Source organism: Pyxicephalus adspersus, chromosome 6 (genome assembly GCF_032062135.1).
Source record: "Pyxicephalus adspersus chromosome 6, UCB_Pads_2.0, whole genome shotgun sequence".
Classification (NCBI taxonomy): Eukaryota; Metazoa; Chordata; class Amphibia; order Anura; family Pyxicephalidae; genus Pyxicephalus; species Pyxicephalus adspersus.
In genome coordinates, this window is record NC_092863.1 from 62,063,694 (window position 1) to 62,087,714 (window position 24,021).

General features: G+C 38.9%; 1 protein-coding gene across 1 annotated transcript in view; it reads left to right on the top strand.

Moving 5' to 3' along the window:
• The first annotated feature begins 12,951 nt into the window (after positions 1–12,951).
• CEP120 (centrosomal protein 120) overlaps positions 12,952–24,021 on the top strand; it is a 52,877-nt gene continuing 41,807 nt past the window's right edge. Inside the window, exons 1-4 of the mRNA XM_072416031.1 lie at positions 12,952–13,204; positions 15,768–15,924; positions 19,189–19,303; positions 22,864–23,005. Of these exons, the coding sequence (XP_072272132.1) occupies positions 13,156–13,204; positions 15,768–15,924; positions 19,189–19,303; positions 22,864–23,005 (463 nt within the window). The 5' untranslated portion in view covers positions 12,952–13,155. The remainder of the gene's footprint in view (positions 13,205–15,767; positions 15,925–19,188; positions 19,304–22,863; positions 23,006–24,021) is intronic.

Genomic DNA, 24,021 nt, shown 5'->3' on the forward strand with positions numbered 1-24,021 from the left:
AAGAAAAATGTGCCGACTTGTGTCATGGTGATGATCCATGATGATTTTTTGATCCATGATGATTTTTTGGCAACAGAAGCGATCCATTCCAACAATTATCTGTCATTCTTAGTGGTGTGTACAGATGTTGTCATAAACAATGAGGGATCATAAAAAGTGGAACAATAGCGTCATTTACGTGTATATATAGCCTAACACAGTGTTTCTTAACCTTTTTAAGATTGGTGGTCTTCAGGGAGCACCTGCTATAATTACTATATCCACAGCTTACAGTATATTAGTGTGGTTGACATTGGGAAGAATTCCTCTTACATTGCTGGCCAGTGGGAAGGATATCACCCACATTGAAGTCTAACAGATAAGTGAGCATTGCTATCTGATTTAAAGCAGGCCTGCTAAAAAGAATAACTAAAGGCAAACTGAAAAAAATGCTACCAGCTAAAGTTGTTTTGTTTTTGTTTTTTTGGCAAAAGAGTGAGATAGGCAAGCTTTCATTTGCCAAAATAAAAACATTGCCCACCCCTACCAATTTTTAAGGTTATTAATTACACATGTGACATGCTATGTCTAGGTGTAACCCGCGTGCATGTGTTCACAACCACTGCCCGTACCATGGCCAAGGATACAAAACAAGGAAGATGGCACCATCAATAGACAGAGCAACCTCAGCCTCTGGAGAAAGGCACAGTATGACTTAAGTGTACCTTAATGTAGAGAAATGATGTCCATACCATATCATGGTTATATTTTGTTGCCATGTCCGTTCTTCTTGTAGACAGACAAGGGTGGGAATGTATATACTAGTAGTTATTACAAAACAATTTTATGGTACTTTATAGAAGAATCAGCTAGCAATAATGCCCTGGTAAACACTGCATTGTTTGAGGTTAGCAGGTCTATCACAGATGTTCATTGGGAGGAAACTCTGGGTAGTAGTGCCATAACATGATTTCATTTAATCTATGTTGTAAACAACAAGCACAAACTGGAAGGATAAAAAAAAACACCTAAATTAAGAGAGCACAATTTTTTTATGTTAAAGGTCTGTTTTCTATGACTTAGACTGAGAAAGATTGTTGTCATAAGAGAACACAGAACAGAAATTGGAATGTTGCAAATTGACTGTAACCAAACACATTGCAAAATAATATCCCACGGGCAATAAAAAAAGTTTAAAAGGAAAACCTATGTAGCTCACATTCAATTTAAAAATAGCCTTAAACAATAGGAATAAGTAATTTAAAATTTTTGAAAATAAAAGAATGCTACAAGGATTTCACAGTTACAAGGAATATAACAAAAGATGTAAAAAGAAAAGCAAGATTGAAAAAAAAAAGCTGTGGGAAAGATGACACCTAAAAATATTTACCTGTATGGACAGTAAAAAGATCAGGTCTGAGGATGTAGGCCCCTCAAAAAAATAACTCGAAGTTGCGGACTGCGGGGAAACAGAAGGGTAATAAATACCTTCTTCAATTCTGTATACAATGGAAAATGTTGGAGCTACAGTCCAAATTGGGAATAGTATTGCTACAGCACCAAATGGAGCAATGGCTCATAACTGATATGGAACAGAAACAGTTAGAAAAAAAAAAGGTGAATAAAGTAACTTTATAAAATAAAGATTGTTTTTACCTACAAGTCCTTAAAGAGATGAGTTCTATTAGAGTTCCATTATTTTGAAGCTATCGTTTCTGATTTTCAGAGACACTTTCATCACTGGCTTCTTACCAATAGACTGGCACAAGGTCAACATGGTGCCAGTTTTTAAAAAGTCCTAATTAAGTAACTACAAAGCTGTAAATGTAAACTCTATATTTGGGTACATGTTTAAGACTTTGATGAAGAACCACATAGAAGAGTTTTTGCTCTTCCACTCTACGTCCTCCTTGTACCCTCTCCCTTTCTCCCTATCTTCCTTTTTCTCTTTTTTGTTATCTTCCTAATTCACCTATAAATTTCATGTTTGGACAATTTTGTTTTTAGATATGTTTTCTGATGGTTATACAGTAAGCTTTTTAAAGGAAGGCCCTGATTTATTGCTACCTTGAAATCTGTACTACTTGAAATCTGTAATATTTTGTAATTTTCTACAAGAGTCATATATATGTTTTCTGTTTCTTGTTATTGTTATATTGTTACTTTGTATTTTTTGGCTACCTTCTTATTCTTCTTATATTTGTTGTTTTGTTTATTATTTGAAAAAACTCCAAAAAAAATTTCAATTTTAAAAAAGAAGAGTTTTTGCTAGAAAACAACAAAATAAGTGACAGCACTGATTCATGAAAGAGTACATCTACTTTCTTTCAACAAGAAGTATAAAAACTCAGTGACAAGTGGCTGTGGGTATTATTTTTATAATATTTTAAATTAATTTCATGTGTATAACAAACCATATTTCAACGGACATGCTCCTTTTTAATAAATAGTACAGATGATTCATCTGTGGGTTATAGAGTCATACTTTGGGCTTGCTATTGCAAGTGGACAGGACTCTGGACCAAATGTTGGCTCACTTGGTAGCACACTGCAAATTACTGGGACAGTCTAAATGAGCACTCAGACCTGTAACATTTTGCTTTCTTTTACACTGGTCTGAATATTATGGTTTATTGGAAATATGTGCAAGCTGCACAGTAAGTAAAAAATATTGACATGTCCACTGCATAGGCATCTGACTACATCAGGCACACATGAATATTGAACAATAAGGTTGAGTAACTTTGTACACGAGGGTAAGCAAAATGTGTAGAATGAGAAAACTGATGAGAACAAACCCTAATTAAGGTGTTAAAATCAGCTAATCCTATTTGACATAGCATGTGTTTTATTAACAAAAGAAGTTATTTGTGCCAGGCAAGTTATCAACATTTAATTTAGTTTAGACAGAACACAGCTTAAGTCCTAATGGGTTTGTCATTAACCACTTATTCGTGTTATCCTTCTCATGCCCCATTAGGAAGTTGCATTCAGTACACACCAGTCTGAAAATAGACAGTAAATCCAGTACTCTCTGTATTAAGCAGAACCATGGTAAGACAGCAGTTTATTAAAAAAGCCAATTTTAGTTCCTTTCAGAGTGCACTCCAGCGTGTTCAGAATCAGGAAGTACATAAGAATTTTATTGTGTAGTCAAATAATGGAGGCAATGTAATGTGTTCAATTACTATAACAAATAGAAACATTTTGTAGATAATTTATTCAGCTAAAGCAATTGGTGATGGGCTTGGTTTTAAGGTGTATAGAAAGCTCAAACTTTTTTAAGTAAGGAGTAGGAAAGGGTTGTCTGTGTGTCCAATTGGATCCTATTTCTAGTGACAGCAATTCTCCCTTAGTCTCCATTAGAGTATTCCTCTAATGGAGACGTCCTCTGTAAAAGTTACAATATACCACTGCAAAAAAAAAAAAACTTTCAAAGTAAAAAATCTGGATCTCTCCTAATTTCAGAGCTCTTTCTTCTTCAATTAGCGCACACAACTTCCGGGGTTTTCATTGAATGCTTTCCTAACTACAACTTATTGGGATGGACCGCAGGGTGCATAGCACTGTAATAGAGAGCAGATATCAACTGCAGCTCTCATTTATAAAGTTCTACTTTAAAGTAGCAGTTTTTATTCTGTAAAGGAAGCAAGTGAGGAAAAAAACTAAACCCGTAACTATACCTAAAGCCTCAGGAGGGTTGTTATTCAGCCATGCTAAAGTATCAGGAAAGGAAAACAAACTAGTATGTAGGCATACAAGAACAACAGAACTATGGTCTTTTTTTACAGATCAGGTGCAGTGTACCCTCCATTTACTTCTCCCGGCATGACAAATAGATTTTCAGAAAATCTGAAGGAAGCAGCAACATGGATGGTATTACTTATATTCAAGACATGTAAGGATTCTAAAGACTCACCCTGCAAAGTTGAGAGTTATCTCCTGATTTAGATCCTCAGACTAAAACAGGAAACTTTAGATTATGTTAGGGATCTTTGGAATAAATGGAAATGGAGATAAGACATACAGTATAGATTATGTTGCATTATAGTTGAGCTTCAAATGCTTTTGGCATTGGGAAACTGACTCCTTGAGATGATTAGTTCACACTTCACATTCTCCTAAATTGCCAAGGGACATCCTTGGAAATCTTTATTTTTGTTTTCTCTATTTTGTTTTCTGTTTTTCAATACATTGCTGCTCAAGACATCCACCAGAAAATCATAGGGCCACCTAACGTGAGGTGAAAGGGAATCTTCAGCTCCCCCACCACAATAGGTGCTAGCTCCTTCAAAATAAAGGAGCTCTGTGTGCCCCCTAAAAGTGAATGTATGACACTATCATTCTGCTGTCCATTTGGCGCCATTGGTTTCCCTCCTCTCTGGGCAATATAATTACCCCAAGGCTTTTTTAACCAGGGCTTTAGTCAGACTACCACGTCTCAGTCTTGTTCTTGCTGAGCATCTTAGTGAGTCCTTGGCCCCACAAAGTCACTGACCGTGTCAATGTTGTCCAAGGACCTAATAATAGGTCCACACCTACTGAAAAACAGCCCAAATGGCCTTGGGGACTGGGGCCTGTAGATATCTTTGATTGATATCTAAGGGCTAGTAGCTATCTAGCTCCAGGGGAATCTGCCAAAGGATCAGTAAGTCACAGACAGTTTCTGAATAGACTACATTGTTGTGTTTTAACATGACTTTTCTGCTTCTTTCTGCTTGTTCGGAGGCCATTCTTGGAGGACTCAAAAAGGCAGGTCTGGCTGGAGTTGGGCTTTTGTTTCAATCTTTTATTCATGCAAGATTTCAGTTTAGAATGAAAAGACCAAAAATGTACAAATACACAAAACATAACTAACAAAGGAGGACAGGGTACAAAAGGAACAATGTTTACCCTGAAAACAAATACAGAAAGAAAAAGGGAGGCACATCAGAAAGTTCTTTATGTTGAGAGAGCATATAAAAAATATTAGGTTTACAAGCCTACAGTCTCCACGTTTAGGACCTAATCCTTCCTGCCTTGAGGAAGTAGTAGCCTAGCTAGAGTTGGGCTTTTAACATGACTCCTGATATCCCATATATCAGTACCTCTGCAGAGAAGCTTTTGTAAGCTCCCTATATCTCCTTCTTTTTTAGCAGGGCTGTGAAAACTCTTTCAATGACAGCTGTGAAAAATCCTTGTTACTTACATTAATTTTTTCCTCTTTATCCTTCCTTTCCCCATTGGTTATTTTTTTTACGCACAATTACAATACAGAGGTTTTCCTGTCCCCACCAGTTATCTGATTGTTGTCAGTTACCTAGCAAACAAGATGGCCAACCTGAAGGAGTGCTGCATCAATGTGATGTGCTGCTTCAAGCCTCCAAAATATTTGCAAGTGGTGAAAGGAGACAAGTAAGTGGGCACTGTGATCTGAGAGTCTGTTTGTGGGCACTGGGAATCTTGTCACCTGTCTGCTGACTGACACGTGTCAATGTGTTCTGTTTATCATTGCTGGGGCCACGCTAGACCTGCTCTCCTACCAATCCATTCCCCCTGACACTGAAGGTACCTGTGAGTCATATCCCCTAATACTAAAGGTACCTGCCAGGTTTGTCTCCATGTCACTAGGGGAAACTGCCAGTGTTGTCCCCTGACACTTGGGGTATCTGCCATTTCTGTCCCCTAGTAAGCTAAACTGTTCAAATTACGGGTAACATTATTGTAATTATTTTGTTTATAAGGCATAGCCTAGGGCAGAATATAACTGCTGTTAGGTCGTAACATCTGTTAGGTATTTGTTGTATTTGTATTTGTTGTGGGGGGACAAGCTACTTCTGTCCTTCTGATACTGAGGGTACCTGCCAGCCCTGTTTCACCTCCTACAGTGTATCTGTCAGTCCTGCCCCCTGACATTGGGAGTACTTGCCATCCCTGCCCCCTCCCCCCTACACTGGGAGTACCTGCCAGCCCTGCCCCCTGACATTGGGAGTACCTGCTAGCCCTGTCCCCTGACAATTGAGGGTGTCTGCCATTTCTGTCACCCTGGCAAGCTTATTTTTCTCCAAGTTAGTTTATTTCAGTTTTTGAAATATTAATGCATACATTTTGTTTTCAAAGCACCGCAGCCTAGACTAGAATAGAACTGATGTTTGGTGCTAATATTTTTTGGGTATTTGCTTAGGACCAGAAGTGCCTATAATTATTGCCAAGGCACTAAAGGTACCATGAAAACTTTGGGAACCACTAGAGTGAGCACTATTATAAATTGCCTTTGTAATTAGACGTTAAAAATGTTTGTGATAGTTGTCTACTTGTATAAAGGGGAACAAGTACTTTTTCTGATGTATAATAACCATGTCCTTAAGTTCTGTGGCACAAACACACACATCTGTTTGTAAAATACTCTAAAGCCATTGTCTGTACAGACTGCAAATGATCTTTGTAGCCATGTGTTCTTGGCAGTATGTAAAAACAAAAACATTAATTTACAAGAAATAGCATTGTTCAGCTGCTTAAATGCAATTCCTAAGCCTCACAGCAACTAGACTGACTTAAATGTAATGCATGTTCATCCAAGAGAAGGTAAATTTATGTTTTATTCATTTGTTTAAATGGATGCAGTACGTAAGCGTTTAGATGTTGCTTGACAGTTATGGCACAATGGGAACCTTACAGGTCATAAAAGGAAAACACAATGCAGAATATGTGGATTTATGCTGTTTATCTGTAAAATTATTATTTTATTTTTTTATTTTTATTTTTGACCTCCAGCTTTTCAGACCACCTTCCACATATATATTTGCTAAGTTAGGTAAAAAGAATAAAATGCTGAAGCCCCTACCTGAAGTACCTAAATGACACACAAGTCTTCACCTGAAACAACGAGGGTCCTTCAGTTGTCAATATTGCTGCACCAGTAACATGGACTATACTTATTAGTTGACCAGCCTCCTGAAGTCTGAATATAGCTTAGTATGAGCCATATCTTTACACTCAATAAAACTCCAATTCCAATTTTAAAGAAAGTTTAGAATCGTAGTGTTTTAACCTAAAACCCCCATTGATCTAATGATTTCAGGAGTCTTACAGCACATATGCGAAGTTTGGAAAAATGCTGTTGGTTTAGCAAACATTTCTGGATTAAATCTTCTACAGACTTGCGGGTGTCAAGGGAGCCAAGATTTTCAAAGACACCTCTGCATAATGCAAATAGCAGCGGCCTTAGGGCAGGCACCTTCACTAATGATCTGCTTTTGAAAATGCCATTTGTACATTTCAGGTATCTGTAGAACTGAACTGCAGCTTCTAATTACTGTAAACTGGTTGGATATGTTAAACAGAAGCTCTTTGTTTATTTCAGCACCAAATTCATCAGTAAAAGGCCAGTGCTGTAATTCATTAAACCATTCATCCATACTATGTGACTGCATGTAAGTATTAAGGCAAACACAGTTTATGCATAATGCATCAGAGAGACAGATGTGTGGGAGTAAAAATGGAAATGTGGCAGCCATTGTTGGCTGCGTAGACATCAGTAGTTAGGGGGAAAAAATTGTCACAAAAGCCACAAATGTTTTAAAGGATAAAGGATGCAAAATAATGCATACATACTATAAAGCAATCCAGTCCAACTGCCTAATCATGTAATTTGCAACATTATCCTATGTAATACGTTAAAAATGTCCTATTTTTACAATGTCAACACAAGGGAACTAATTTCAGGGAGATTGTTTTAGGTTTATTTACCCCAAATATGATTTACTCTATCCATCATGGCAAACCAATTTGTTCAGGGCCTTCATTACTTGAAAGTAGGTAGGTATAAATATATGGTGGGCATGGCTTGTACACATTTCATCCAGGAATAAACCAGGAAAACATGTTCTTTTTACCCACAATTTAGCTTCTACCTTTTCTTAGAGGACAACAAGTAATAATTATGGCCAAAGCAGCCCGATTGGCTGCTAGGTGCTCTAGGGGTTGAGTAAGTTCCATATGGTTCCATTCACAACATTTATTAGATTTATTTTCCCTGGCTCAGGGGTTGAGAAGTACAACCTGCAATTCTGCTCATTGACCACACATTGATCCATGTTGCACCTGAACCAGCTTGGAAAGGTGAACTCTTGGGCTGCGACTTAGTCTAAGTTTTTAATTTTGGCCCTCTGTGTTTTCGAGTTTGACACCCCTGATCTAAGGCAAGGGCAGTATTTTTTCTTTATCAGATCTTTCTCTGTTTTTTACATTCAGACTAATGCATTTGCGGGTTCCAGCTCTGAAAAAGGCCACTGAAAATGCCATGCACAATTTTCAGTTGTGCATGGCCATAGTTACTCTTTTTATACTGATTTATGATGCTAAAGCCCTATCTGTTTTGTCTCAAGTAGTAAGAGGACATGCCACAGTATGTGAAAAGTTCTCCTGCATTGCTCTTTACAAAACAAAATCAGAAAAAACAGATCTACCAAACAGAACTTAGCCATTAAAACCCCTTCACTGCAACATCTGAACAAGGGGGGTAGAGATGGGAACACCAAGGCTAAGAGTACACTGACCCATGAAAATGAGAGTTCTTACCAGAGTAAGAAAAATACTGTGTTGGACGGTTGTTACCACAATATATCTTGGCCAGGACATAATCTACAGGGACTTTGTATGTTCTCCCCATGTTTGCATGGGTTCCCTCGAGCATTCTGATTTCCTCTCACATCCCAAAAACATGCTGCTAGGTTAATTAGCTTCCTGTCCAAATTGGTCTTAGATTATGGTAATGACATATGATTTTGATAGGGACATTAGATTGTGAGCCCCAATAAGGGACAGTTAGTGATATGATATGGATATGGATTCTGTAAAGCTCTGTGTAATATGTCGACTGCTACCTATGGTACCTTTTAAATCATCAGGCTGTAAAGAGAAATATCTTTATTTCTGAAAAATAAATATTCCTTTTTTTAGCCAGTTACTGTAGCAGAACATTACATCCTGGTAAATGCATTGTCCAGAAAATATGCTGAATTATTCCAGACAATGATTTCTGGGAAAAATGCTATTTAGGAACTAAAATCATAAGTCGCTGACGTTGTTACTAAAATGATATAAAAAAACGAACATGAGAAAGCTAATGCTAAGGACAGATGCCTCTGATCTGATGTTTAACAGAACCAGTCTACAATAGATCAACTTTCCATTTAAATTGCAAATGTGTAGTTTGGATTTGGACCAAACTGAAGAATCCAGATCTGCTTGAGCTGAAAGTGAAAATTGTAATATACTTGGGCTTCGTCATTTTGGTAAGGTTCAGTAACCAGGGCCTTTCTGCAAGAATATTAGGAATGTAATATATAAAGCTGCAGTATTAGATACTACCAAGGGACGGTAGCTTGATATGACATTGATATACAGCAGCCTTTCTCAACTTTTTACCCCAGAGGAACCCTTTAATACATATCAGATTTCAGGGAACCCCTGCTAAATGTAATACATCATGGTAATTGGGGATTTGATGTACATCTGTTGTCAGAATTCCACCATCATGGACACCTGAGAAGATCATAGCCGACGGTTCCTCTAAGTTGTGTTGGCCCAGGGCCCATGCCAGCACCATCAAAAGGAAGAACAATTGGCCACAGCAGATTAGCAATCTCTGGAGGAACCCTGTCTGAGACTATGGGCCTGATTTATTAAAGCTATCCAAGACTGGAGAGGATACACTTTCATCAGTGAACCTAGGTGGTCTAGCAAACGTGGGTGGATTTCTTAAAAATTTATGCTATTTGTTTAGCAAGTGTTTTTAATCCTGGACCAGATCCATTCCAGGTTTGCTAGATCACCCAGGTTCACTGCTGAATATGTATCTTCACTATTCCTGTAGAGCGTTAAGGAAGGAAGAGAAATATCTGACTTTTTGTTATGGACAGCACAGAAAAGTTGGACATCAAAAATTTGATAATACCCAAATTTGCTGCTCAGTTCCTTTGAAGTATCAAGAAAGTAAAAGTGCTTTTATTCAATGGACTACAAAAAAGGAACCGAAAAAGAGGTATTTTTGGACTGATTGTATTCAAGGCGAGTCAAAAGACAGATAAATATACATACATGATATTTGCCTAATCACATTAGTCAATAATGTGCCATGCCCTCCTTTTTTCCCTTTGCATTAACAGCATGCAACATTAGGGGGGTCTTTTCTGTTTCTAGACAAACACTGTTACAGAAGACAAAAACAAGATCCTGCTATGTTAATAAACTGGATCTGTTTAATGTGACCTTACATGTGAAGTCCTTTAGTCTCTTATTTCCCGACGCATTTCACCATCAGGGGAGCTTGAGACACATATGCTAAAAAATCAGATAAATAATACACATATAGTAAGGTCCATGCAATAGTGAATGTTAATACATATGTTATAAAAATGTCAAGCTGGGTAAGTATCATAGTATATCCCTTGGTATTCCAAGAAATTTAGAAATTAAATAATCATGGTGGGCATATGTCGCCTTCTAAAGATGGGTGGGAATGTGACTGGTGGGTATCCACCTAATTTCTAAAAATAGATTTCAATAATTTAGACTATATTGTACCATGAAACAGAGACTGTGGCTTAAAGCAGTGCGTTAAACAGGTGCGGGCTTGTGATTTGGCTAAAGAGAATAGGTAAATATTACTTACGAGATTACAAGAATTTGGATTGTATTCAATGTGGATGACCATGTTTTCAAAAACCAAAAAGCTCCTATAAGGAAATGCATAGTGTAAGCGTAAATGTATTCTATTTAGTCTGTAGGCTGCTGGGAATCTCCATCTTCATTTTTGTTTCCATTATAACTCACTCTCTAGCGCTTTCTTCCATATCTGGTGGGAACACAGACTAACCATGCATTCTGGAAATCAAGTTTCCAATGTAGAAAAGTGATTCAATTTAAATCTCCATACTCAATAACAGTTGCTCTTATTCCTTAACTGAAATTGAGCGGAAAAATTATTTCATTATCAAATTGACTGCCAAGGACGTTGTGCATTTATCCTCTTTGCCTCTAACCAAACTTTCTCTCACCCCTCCACAGATACGCACTACCATGTCCAATGTTCCATGCTTTGTTTACATCAGTGCTGAATGTCTTTGCTGTGCTGGCCATGCCTGTGCAATACAGGCCCATAGACTTCTCAAGGGCTGTGTTACAAAGCTAGAGATGATCAGGATGTTATCAAACAGTAGAAATGTAGTGATTTGATCAAGCTAAACAACAATCGGTGATAGAAGAGGGTAGGTTGGGATAGGTCAGGGAAAGAGGCAAAACATATTAAACACATTTGGTTTTAAAAAGCCCTAGTCCTTCAAGTGTAGATCACAGGCTCCGGTAAGTCTCTGAACACAACCCACGCATTCTCCCATCACCTGCATCATCACATCATCATCACCTGCGATGGGAGAGTGGGTGGGATCCTGGCATCGTGACATCACTATGGGAGAAGTTTCTTCCCCTTTGAGTGACACCCGGCTCCCCGTGAATGCGTGGTCCGGAGCTGGTAAATTTAGTAGTCCATCGACCCGAAAAGGTTGGCAACCACTGCATTAGGTCACTTCTTCTGGCTTTAATCAGCAGCTGAAATGCAAAAAAGGGTCATAAAAGGCAAACAACATAAAATTCCAAAAACATGATGCTGTCACCACCATGCTTCTCTGTTGGGATGGTATTGGGCGAGTGATGAGTAATGCTTGGTTTACTTCAGACATCACAATTAGAATTAAGACCAGACAGTTCAATCTTAAAATTAAGCAGGCTTTCATGTGTTTTGCATTGAGGAGAAGCTTCCGTCTTGCCACTTTGCCATAGAACCCAGATCAGTGGAGGGCTACAGTTATGGTTGAACCTTCTGGAACTTAGTCCCATTTTCACAAAGGATTTCTGGAGCTCAGTGACCATTGGGTTCTTAGTCACCTTTCTCACTGGGGCCCTTGATTACTCAGTTTGGCCAGGTGACCAGCAGTCCTGGCTGTGCCAAACTTCTTCCATTTAAGAATTATGGAAGCCACTGTGCTGTTGGGAACCCATGTAGCCTTTCCCAGATCTGTGCTTTCCTTTGACCTCATAGCTTGGTTTTTGTTCTGATATGAATTGTCAGCTATGAGGTCTATGAGGTGTGAGCCTTCCAAATCATGTCTAATCAATTTAATTCACTACAGGGGACTCCAATCAATGTGCAGGAAATTAAGTTATTTCTGACCGATAAAAAAGCTAATTTAACATCTTGGCTTCCAAGGATTTGTACATAGGTCATGGCTGTACTTTTTTCTTGATGGCCAGTTGAATATAAAATAGAAATTATTGATTATACTGTCAAAAATTAGAAAATGAACGCAGTCCTATTATTATTTATATACCAACAAATGTGTTAAATGTCAGCAGTGTAAGTTTTTGAATTGGACCAGGTATTGAGCTTGCTTGGATGTAATGTATAGCAGGGCTGGAGTATGAGAGGAAGAAGCAGCAAGAGGTAGACCATCATCATGACCTGGGCTCATAGAAGTGTAGTATGTGGTTCTGGTCATCAAACTGAAAACATTCATTGGCTGAAAAAAAGGGAAATAGAAATATCTGGGCTGATGGTAATTATAACAGTAAAATCTTGAGCAATTGTTCTATCATTTAAAAATTGCACATGAAAGCATACTATATTCAGACAGTTCCACTCACTCTTTTTATAAGGTTTAATACCACTCACAAAAGACAGAACAAAGATAAAACATTGTATAGTGGTCACGTGTAAAGTGCAAAAAAAAAACACGACATTCCAAGTACATTCCAACAACTCTCTCCTATCCATTCTAACAGTGGGCTGCCATCACTTCCCACAACAAACATGGCGCCGTGGCAGCAACAGCATCTATGGTCACGTGATCAAAACGTTCCAACCATACGTAGATCCGGGCAACAACTTGTTGATCCAGCCAGCACCCAACCTCCCTCGCTTTTCCCCGCCGAGTCAGGTGATTGGTTGTCGCCCAGGGTTGCTTTGCGGAAGTGGTCCGTAGTCAAGGGGCGGGGTTGTATTGAGTTTGTATGCTGGGAGAAGCGGCAAATAGGGACCTGGCGGCGGGTGACACTTCATTGCATTGACCGTGGCTGACAGCTCATCGTCTGCTCGGTGTGGGCTGCTTCATATCCCTGCCTGTGCTCCCTATCCCAGACATGGGCTACAGGTCAGATCAGATGCTTATCGTGGTCTCCATATTGGAAGGTAAATTCTGTTCTTATACTGTGCAGGATAGCTGGGAATGTCTGGGTGTGCAGGGGGCAGCATGTTGCCTTGTGGGGAGGGTGACACTGATTTTTTTTTTTGAGGGGGTTACAAGGCCATGCACATAACTATTGATAATTGTATTAATATATTTATAGGTCTGGCTGCTTCTTTTTCCTGATTACACTCCCTGAATGATCAGAAAACCCTTGCACAGCCCCCTCCTTGTCCTGATGTCTGCTGGTCAAGCCATTAATAATAATAATAATAATAATCTTTAGCGCTGAAGGCTAATCTCTTAATATATATTGATTTCCGCAGTTCTTCTTCCCATCGACATTCTAATGACAATAATATCATGTCTGTTTTCATTACATACCTTATTTTAAACCTAGGAATCCTATCACTGGGTCCCTCACTGTCTCTATGCAATGCAGGTGGATCATGGTTGGTGGGAAGTTGTAGATAGCCTCCTGAAAATATCCTGAAAAGCACCCGCTGTCCCCTTGGTAGCACCGGAAATCCAGAATAGACATCTATAAACACCAAGTAGAGGTTTTACATTTCCCTACTCTAGGAATATTTAGTAGGTTATATGTGTCCCCACAAGATGTCCTCTCACTTCCTTTTTTGTTTTTGGGGCACCTGTCCAATATATAGCAAACGAAAAATGAAGATGTCCTCCTGAGGGGCAAAGCAATTAACAAACTTGACAAAGGTTCTACTGTTTGCATACTTATCTGAAATTAAAAGTTGGTCTTTAGTTGTAATGGATTTGTATTGTTTGTCCCTTTTCGGACTCCATTAGAAATTGGATTGGATATGTAGTTGTCGGTGTTCATTGTTACAGATGGCTGATCTTTGAATATTGATTACAATTAGGTTTGTGCTTGCTGTGACTCTTGATGTCACTGACAGGTTCTCTTTATTGATAGCACTGTTCATCAAAGCTGCACTGGTGGCTAGGACCTCCTTCTAGCTGAGTGATTGCATTGTGTTGTGGGTATGTGTCATTGCTGTATGAATCCATGTCTGCTCCCTGAACACTCCTGTATATTGGTGAATAATGACCATTTTTATATAGAGCCAACATATTAATCAGCACTGTACATTAAATAGACAGATCCAGACATTGACACAGGACGAGGAGAAGACCCTGGCCTGAAGAGCTTACAATCTAGAAGGTGGGGGAAGCATCGCACAATAGGAGGGAAGATATGTAGTGGGGGTTTTAGCAGATGGAAGATGGGTAGGCAAGTTTGAAAAGATGGGTTTTGAGTAGGAGCAAGCCGAATAGGACGAGGAAGACCATTCCAGAGAGTTGGGGCAGCTCTAGAAAAGTCTTAGAGCCGTGCGTGTGATGAGGTTATGAGTCAGGAAGTTTTTAGTAGGTCATTGGAGGAGCGTAGAGATTTTTTTGTCAGAAATGTAAGTAGGACAAGAACTGTGTAGGGATTTGAAGGCAAAGCACAGGAGCTTGGATTTGATTCTAAGGTGAAATGGAAGCCAATGAGGAGAAATACAAAGAGATGCAGCAGAAGAGGAGCGGAGGGAAGGATGGATGAGTCTGGCTGCAGCATTCATAATAGATTGTAGAGGAGAGAGTCGGGTTAGTGGAATACCAGATAGATATATTTACTTTATTGTGGGGTCACATTCTTTCTGCATTCTGCACATCCCAAAAGATTACAGAGCTACTAAATTTTTGTGAGAATATTATATAAGTACTTACATTTTAGTAGGAATTTCCTTCTTTAAGTCTCTGTACATCAGAGCTCAAAGTGCTTGGACAAGAAGCAGCACAAGAGCTAATCAGTTAAAGTATTATCATGTTGATAGGAGAAGAAAGCACATTAAAAAGAGGAGAATTTACCACTGTGCTGCTTCTCCTTCACTGTCCAGTCATAGGCTGGGGGTGGGTGCATTTTGGCCTAATCACAGAGGAAACGGTTTGAACAATTATAGTATTCATTCAGCCTGTAGGACCTAGGATATGTATTGCAAAAAAAAAAAAAAAAATACTATTTTTATTTGACAGCCCTAGACTAAAGGTTCTTTTTTTATTTTATCTTTTACTTGGTTTTGCATTTTAATTTTTGGTTGGAGTTCTGTCTTAAAACAATCCCTAAATATAATCTCTTTATAGACTATGAAGTCCTTGCTGTATTCTTAGTTTACTTGCCATATGGTTACCGGTAATGATTGCTTGGGGAGATACATTGGGCACCAGAGCATTGCACACTATGATCACATCATTCTCCTGGGATGTTTCCTCATCTGTTACCTTACAAACCATTCTGTATGTGATATCCTTTGGTGCAGCAAACCAATGACAAGGCCTCCGGTTACAGGCCAAAAATTGTGTAACAAAGCAAAGTGCTGCCTGTAATTTTCTATTTCTTTTTGTGTCTCCTGCTGACTTGGATTTCGATTCTTATAGGGATCAGGAATAATCAATCAATTCTGCAGATATGCTCCACTATTCTACTGTTTATTATTACACAATGTAATACTTCTGACTGGCCTCTGCTTTTTAACTGTTTTGGAAACTTTTTTTATTTAGGGAGACATTTCCCAAAGCGCTCCAGACATATGCTTGTGGTGGAAGCCAAGTTTGATGGTGAACAGCTGGCTACTGACCCCATACCTCACTTAGAGCAGCCACAGTTTGCCACTGAATTAGCCTGGGAACTGGACAGGAAAGCTCTTCACCAGCACAGGTAATATCACCGTATTGTAGTATGATATCTGATAAATCATGCACTCTGTTTTATGGCAGGAATGGGGGGGTACATGAAAACTATCCCCAGCACACACAGGAGCCTCCATTACACAGTGTAGTATTACAAGGCTGATCGGATCCACACTTCTAATAGGCAGATATAAGCAATGCCAAGAATTGTATTTGTAAAAAGTCCCAGATCTGCCATTTGTGGTCCCTGTACTGGGGGGCAGGGAGAAGCAGTTCAATGAGCTCATCAGTTCATATGCTGAAAAGAAGCATGCTGATGGGGCAAAAAGTGATGGAAAGGTGAGCTTATCACTGTGCTGCTTTCTCTTCACTGTCCAGTTGCAGTATGGGGCAGGTTTAGAATCAGCTGGAGTAAGGCTAAGTACACACGTCCAATAATTGTTGTTGGAAAGAATCTATCATGCTTTATGAAGGGGGGAGAACGACGGAGTGGCACTCCACTGTGCTCTCTCCCCCCTTCACTTTCATTACGATTCCTTTGTCCCATGTTTGTGGATCTGCCAGGACAGACCTATAAATGATGAGCTCTGTTCACATGTCAGATTCCCCTATGATATCAACCTTAAGGCGATTATTGGACGAGTCATCTGACGTGTGTATGTGGGCTGGATGATGATGGTTATCAAACTCAGGACAACTAGTGACCGGGTAAAAAAATATCTAAAAATAGGAAAGAATATTTTTTGAAAATGAATATTGCAGGAAAGCTTTTCATCGTTTTCTTGTTTTTGCCAGAATTCCCCTTTTACTTTGTAAAGACCTCCACGTATAACGGTTGTTTTTGTATTGCATGGAGTATGTTGATTGTGGCTGTTTATTTGCTGCTGCATTATGAAGATTATTTTGTCCCAACTGTGCATTGTGTATTTAAAACAACAAACAAATTACTTTCATAAGATGCTTGTACAAGCCTTGATCACATAAATTCTTTACTACTGCAACGTCCTCCTTTATGGTCGGCCAAGCAGTCTCTAATTCTCACTGAACTCCCCCCGATATACCCGATAAACTTCCGTTTATTGTCCTACCTGTGGTCTTCTATCCTCTGCCTAACTAACTCCTCACTTTTGTGCCCAAGACAACGCACTGGCTTAACCCCCTCACCTTTCGAACTTTCTTCCCCACCCACCCCTTTTACGCTCCAAGCCTCAAATCCTTCACACATACACTTTTCTTTACAAAACATACAATTTGTTATAATCACAATCTCATTGTAAGCTTACAAGGAAAGGACCCTGCCCCTATTGTTTCTGTCATTACTATAATAGTTCCACCCAAGTATGTATGCTGTCCCTTTTATGAAATATGTGTAACTGATGAGCTACATTGTTATTGGTGTTATTTTTATCCTTTACATTCTTTTTGTATGTATTGCTGAAATATCATATTGTGTAGTTATGAACTGTATGTATTGTTACACTTTATTGCCTATATTGTCCTGTGCAGCACTACAGAATATGATGGTAATAAATTACTAATACAGAATAATACAAAATAATCTTTATTAGGGATGGTTTTCTTATGATACAAGAAAAGGTCACCCTATAAAATGTCACGGCACTGGTGGTCAGTCTTTCGTTCAGACACCAATGTTGCACTGCTGTATTATTATGTCTGGGTTCCTGCAGATACGTTAAGCTTGTTTTGTCGGAGCCCTTTTCATATGTAATTGCATGTAATCCATCTGCTATGTGATCCCCTTAGGGGAAAAGTCATCTACCATATGTTGTATCTTTATATGTGGATTGTTGTGTTCACTAAAACTATACTCGGAGGCATTCTGTCTAAGCAATCATCGTTACAGGAAAGTCTTCTATATGCAGAGTGCTCTGATTGGCTGTCTGTTTTATAAGGGGTTACATGGGGTAGGATCAAGGCTTAGCTCTATTCATAATAATACATTTATATCTTAATAATTGCTGGTACTAAATTTATATACAGATTCCATTTACGTTTAATGGAACATTCATATAGAAATTTTCTGCATGGCTTGAGTAGTTTCATTGATCCTAAAGCTGAACTATATGCCGATATGAATGCACTTATCAAGTAATCAAATGTATTGTTTTAAATAGACCTATACTGGGATAATATGTAAGATGTCATTGCTGTCTTGGTTCTACTGCTAGTTGGTGTTCATCTGTCTTTGTAAATCAGTGACAGCCCAGATGTTCAGCAAATTGCAGCAGAACTTGTCATACAGTTATTTGCTTGTTTTAGGTGTGACTGAAACTACTAAAGCCAAATGATCAGCTTTGTATCCGGGCAATTAGCATTCTTTAGAATGAGTTCAGAAATGGCAGCTTACATATGTCCATATAGGTTCACTCACTAAAGTTCCACTTTAAAACTGTTTGATCAAGGCAGGGCTTTATTGTAGAAAGGGACAAGCAATGTTTCCTCTGCAATAAGCGTTAATACCTGCGGGATCACTCACTGGAGCTGTGAAAATTGTTGGTTGCCAGAATACCCGGCATCCCCTGTGGTTGCTAGAACTGGCAACCGCAATCAAGATGGCTGAAAGTCACAACTAGGAAGAGAAGAAAATGGTGCCCCCCTGCAACAGAACAGAGACAGGTGAGTATATTAGGGTTTAATCCTGCTTTACATCTGATTAGTATAAGTACCCCTAACCTGGTACTGGTCTTTGGCAGTGCCTGTATGGCAGAGCTCAGTCTGGATGGCATACAAGCAGTACAACTAAGGACATCTTGACAAGTGAACAGAGCAGAGTTGGCAGAGAGATGTCTGCTTCTTTTTCTTTCACTGTCCAATCAAAAAGCCCAGTGAAAAGTGGGAGACCTGAAAGAATTAACTGCCATAAAGAATAATTGGGTCCCCTGACCTTTTGGATAGAGGTTGTAAATCACAGAATTGTCACAGCACAAATGCTGTCCCTTTTATGAAATATGTAAAACTGATGATCTATTGGCCTGGAGTGCAGCTTTGCGGTACGTTTTGTTGGCTACATTTACATTTTTATAAAATTCACCAATAACTGAAAAGTAGAATGAGGTTATACATTAGGAGATAATTATGAAAATGCAGTGAATCAAGGTTTAGACTTTAACATGGGCAGTGCCTTTAAATATCCAGCACATAATGTGCATGATTGTACTGAAGAGGAAAATAAACATTGTGTTTTGTCATTCTGTAGGTTAGCAGAGGTCTTTGATGTGTGTGGGTTTGAAATGTTGCTCAGATATGTAACAATGCATTTTTGTTCTTGTAGGCTGCAACGGACACCCATCAAGCTGCAGTGCTTTGCCTTGGATACTTTAACGTCTGCAAAAGAATCAATTGGATATGTGGTTTTAGATCTGAGAGCGGCTCAGGAAACCAAACAAGTAATTGTGTTATCATTATTCAGCTTTCTTTAGATATTTCATTTCAGCATTGTTTTCAGCCTAGGCATGTGGCCATGGCATTTTTACTAAGTACCAAATTCTCAAACATTGAGAATGACCTTTAAAATTGTGTTCCAGATAAAGCTGGGCTTTCCATGCCTTGTGTGCTCAGCTTGTTGACTGCATACTTAGGAAGATGTATTGTTACAAAGAAACCACTTAAAGTGAACCCATACTGGCCAAGATGACTGCAAAAAAAGATAGTGTTTAAGGGGGGACTCCAATAGGGACCTCAACTTTACTTTATTTTGTTATCTAGAACCAAAAGTTCCTTAAAACCCTAAACTTTTGGCTGTGGGGTCGGTAAATCAAAGTGGTGCCTCAGCCGCTTTGCATATTGGAGGTCAGTTCTCTACTCTGCAAATTGCTGCAAATGCTCTATTGCATTTATATTTATAGCATTTAAGAAACAGGGACAAGTGCTGGATTATCCAGTGAGTGTGATAATGTAAGAGAAGGTGACTTTTTGCTGTTCAGTCACTGGCATGGGTTGGTGTGACAAGGATTTGCTCCTATGCAAGCACCAATTTTCATAAACACTTTATGCAGAATTTTTAGGTGGCCCATTGGTGGTATGCAGGGTTTCAGGTTTCGAGTAAATCAAAGAAACTTTACACAATAGCCCTGATTTAATAAACTCTCCAAGAGTGGAGAGGATTTACTTTAATCAGTGAAGCTGGGTGCCCAGCAAACCTGGAATGGATGTCTTGAAAGTTATTTGCTAGCAAATGCTTTGTATCCCGGACCAGATCCATTCCAGGTTTGCTGGATCACCCAGCTTCACTGATGAAAGTCTAACCACTCCAGCCTTGGAGAGCTTTAATAAATCAGGCCCAATCAATCACCTTTGCATCCAGTATATTATCATATTAATAAACGGGATTTATATAGCACCAACGTTTTACGCAGTGCTGTACATTAAATAGGGGTTGCAAATGACAGACGAATACAGACAGTGACACAGAAGGAGAGGATCCTGCCCTGAAGAGTAGTAAAGGTGCACTTTTCAAGGTGTAGCACTTTCCCTTGCATGAAGAGCACACGTTTGCTTGAATGGTCCCCTCCTCACCAGGATCATATAATACATTCCACTGTGGTTCTGTTCAATTTCTGAGACTAAAAAAAATCCATGCTTCTGGATATTTAGGAGCAAGTCAATGACTAGCAGTTTTGCAGTCCATAGCTCTGTGTAAGCCCCAACTTGGAAGTGGCTCCATACTTAATAGCACAGTGTTTCCTGGGGTGGGAGAATAAATATTGATTTTTACTTTACAGTAGGTAAGTTTAAGCCTAAGGAGCCGATTTATATATGGATTAGAAGGTTGTAACTTTATAGAAGATCACCACTTACACTGTGGTGGTCAGCATAAGGTTATACAATATAAGTGGTACAATACAATTTTTTTTCCCAACATGTTTTTTTTAAAATATTTACCCAGGAAATTGTTCCAATTCTTATTCAAGGAATTAAATTCGGAGTTGAAACCTCCGTATCTCCCATGCTTGGATCAGCAACACCCTTGCACTACATTTTCCATATACTGGGCTAGTATTTGCTTCCTGGCTCAGCAGTAGATTGTACTCGAAAATCTCTGTCATTCATCCTTTATTAAACAATGGGTTGTCTTTGCTACGTCAGTGACCCCAGTGTCCCCAGAACTTGATAGTGAGTGGGGGAATATGACACTTGTCATCTCTGGTTCAGTGCTGTGTCCTTGGATCTATTCCTTTCTACTCATGACCTATTGTTTTCCCATTGCCCTTCAGCTCAGCACAACTGTGTACAGAGTTATTGGTTTCCTCATTTGTGATGAAAAAGGAATGCCACATCCTTGGAAATATCACTCAGTTGTTAAGGTTATTTAACATGTGATGCTCCAACAATGCAAGTCATACAGTAGGAAGAAATTCCTGGGTACCCTGAAGTCTGGGTAAAAATGTACAAACTACTAAACAATTTCTAAATAAGAAAAATGCAATATGTTAAAATGTTGTATGTCACAGATTATTAGTCATATTAAAGTTCCCCTCTGGTATAGGAATAGAGCACGGAGATACAGATGTAATACCCAGTGTGAAGTTCAACTAAGCTTTTATGCAATCTGACATTCATACGTCATATTAATCCGGATTATATGTTACAAAAAGAGTTTTATTTCATTTATAATATGTTTACAAGTTCCTTTCAGTGTAAACACGTAACTATTGTTGGTCAGCTTGAAAACTAATTCCACATGAGTTTAAATCTTACTTGGCTCACTGTGAAATTCATATGATTTCATAATAAATTTACATTTAGTGCTTTGTTAAATTTAATCCAGATTATACTATACTAACATATTCTACATGTACTTTTAATGAAAATCTGCCATAATCTGAATGTGTGATGCAGGAGTCTTCCAAAAATGTTGTGCACACTGAACGCAGAGGTGTCATCTATCTCCTGCAACACCATTCATATAGGAGAATCCTCCTGACTTCCCCGCACATCACACAAGGATGCATCCAGAGCCAGATAACCCACAAGGTGACCAAGGTGCCCTTCTGTACCTACCATAAATGGTACCTCTCCCTTCCTCACTTCGAGCTGAGCATCTATAGGACAAAAGATCAGTTCAGATAATGTGACTGGGCAGAATATGCTTGCTGTGTGTCTGGAGTGTGTCTCTCCAGATAAAAATTCTCCCTGTAAAATTGCTGAGCAGGGCATTAAAAACCCTAACATTAGCAAAACTGAAGGTGGAGCTACACTCAAAAACACCAAAAGTCATCAGGAGATAATTGACAATAGAGCCATGCACTCTTTTAAAACAAAAATCTAGGATTTAAATTTTGTGATAACTCTACACTGTACAGCTCATGCACTGTGTAGTGTAGAGCTTGTCTGCCACACACACAGCCAGCGGCCGGACATGGCTGGCATGCTTAGGAGTTTCACCATCAGTGGCCATTCAATAGCTGAAGAGGATTGTCATCTTAGCTATCCTCAGCAGCAGCGAAGATGGCGCCTTCCATTGATGGGGAGATTGGAGGTCCTGGAAAAGCATGTTCCATAATCAGCAAGTATGCTATATGTGGATAGCAGATGCTTATCCTCACAGAGTTCAGCACCTCTATAAATGTTTTGTATAGTCAGACTTCCATTCAATATAGAAAACACATAATTATTATACTTATATGGAGTAAAGTTACCATAAATTGAGTAGTGGTCAGGGTTTTAGGCACCAGCTGCCTGAAACTACTCTTTGGTTGACTGACATTTTAAACCCAACAGTCATGTGATATGTATAATCTGAATATGTAAACCTAATCAATAAGATTATTATATTCCAACTCTCATTACAGACATGAGTTAATGTTGCAGAAGTGTTGAGCCTGATCGGAGTTCTTAACCATTTTGTCTACTTTTATTTATTAAATCTTGTGGTACTCCTCATTTGTTTTTATTTTGCATAAATGGTCCCAGGGCAAGTATTTATTAGCCATTTGTTTTTTTACAGGCTCCTAAATGGTATTCATTGTTAAGCAGCAAGTACACAAAATTTAAGCCAGAAGTTCAGCTTAATATTGGATTGGAAACAGACACCAAGCCTGCAGCGGAGACTTTCAAAGCCAAAGAGGCTCCACCTCGAAGTAGTAAAGGTACAGCTTCTTTTCAAGTATAACTTTTTTGTTTGTTTGTAGTAGATTAATGAAAGGTTATATCCCCTGTGAGGTTTTTGTCATCTTTGTCTATGGTAACAGTTCCTCACTTCCAACAGGGACATGACCGTAAAAACTACTTTACCCAATTCCCACATTTGCAATGCATTCCCTCACTCATGTTAATGTTAATTATGTTAACATGCATTGTGGTTAAGGAGCCCTTTACACCACAATGGGTCATTCCAACAAAAGAAATCTTTTCTTTAAAGCAGCACACCACAACATACAAATAGTTGACATCTGTTTATACACACTGACATGCATATGGTTGTAATTCAGCTGGTAGGTTGTATTGGTTAATAAAACATAAATGAGCTTAACCCTTTCTGATGCTTATCTTTAGCTAGGATTCTGTTCCTATCAATAATGGTGTGACAACACCTTTAGCAACAGAGAGGAATGATAGGAGTATCATTTCTCCTTAAAATAAATGCTATTGCACAGTGTATCATGCATTGAGGCAAAACTTTGTCTCACATTAATTAGATGTTGCAAATGACAGACAGACGGTGACACAGGAGGAGGAGAGGACTCTGCCCAGAAGAGCTTACAATCTAAGAGGTGGGGGGAGAAGCACACAAAAGGAGGGGAATATGGAATGGTGGAGAGTAGTTAGGGACAGAGGGACTAAGAGACCGAAAAAGACAGGTAGACAAGTTTGAAAGGATGGTTTATGAGTGATCTTCTAAGTAAGCAGAAAGTAGGAAAGCCAAATAGGACAAGGAAGACCCTTTGAGAGAGTCAGAGTCGAAGGATATCAGAGAAGCCAAGAGAAATAAGTACCTGTCTGAGGTCCCAACAACAATTTGTCAGCAATGTGCAGGTCAAACATTTGATATATGTAGGGAAGATTTGGAGATACAGATGCAGAGATTAACTATGCAGATTCTAGGATTCCATACTGCACATACTTTAAATTTACCCTTAAATTCCTATGATGGGTGGTTAATGTC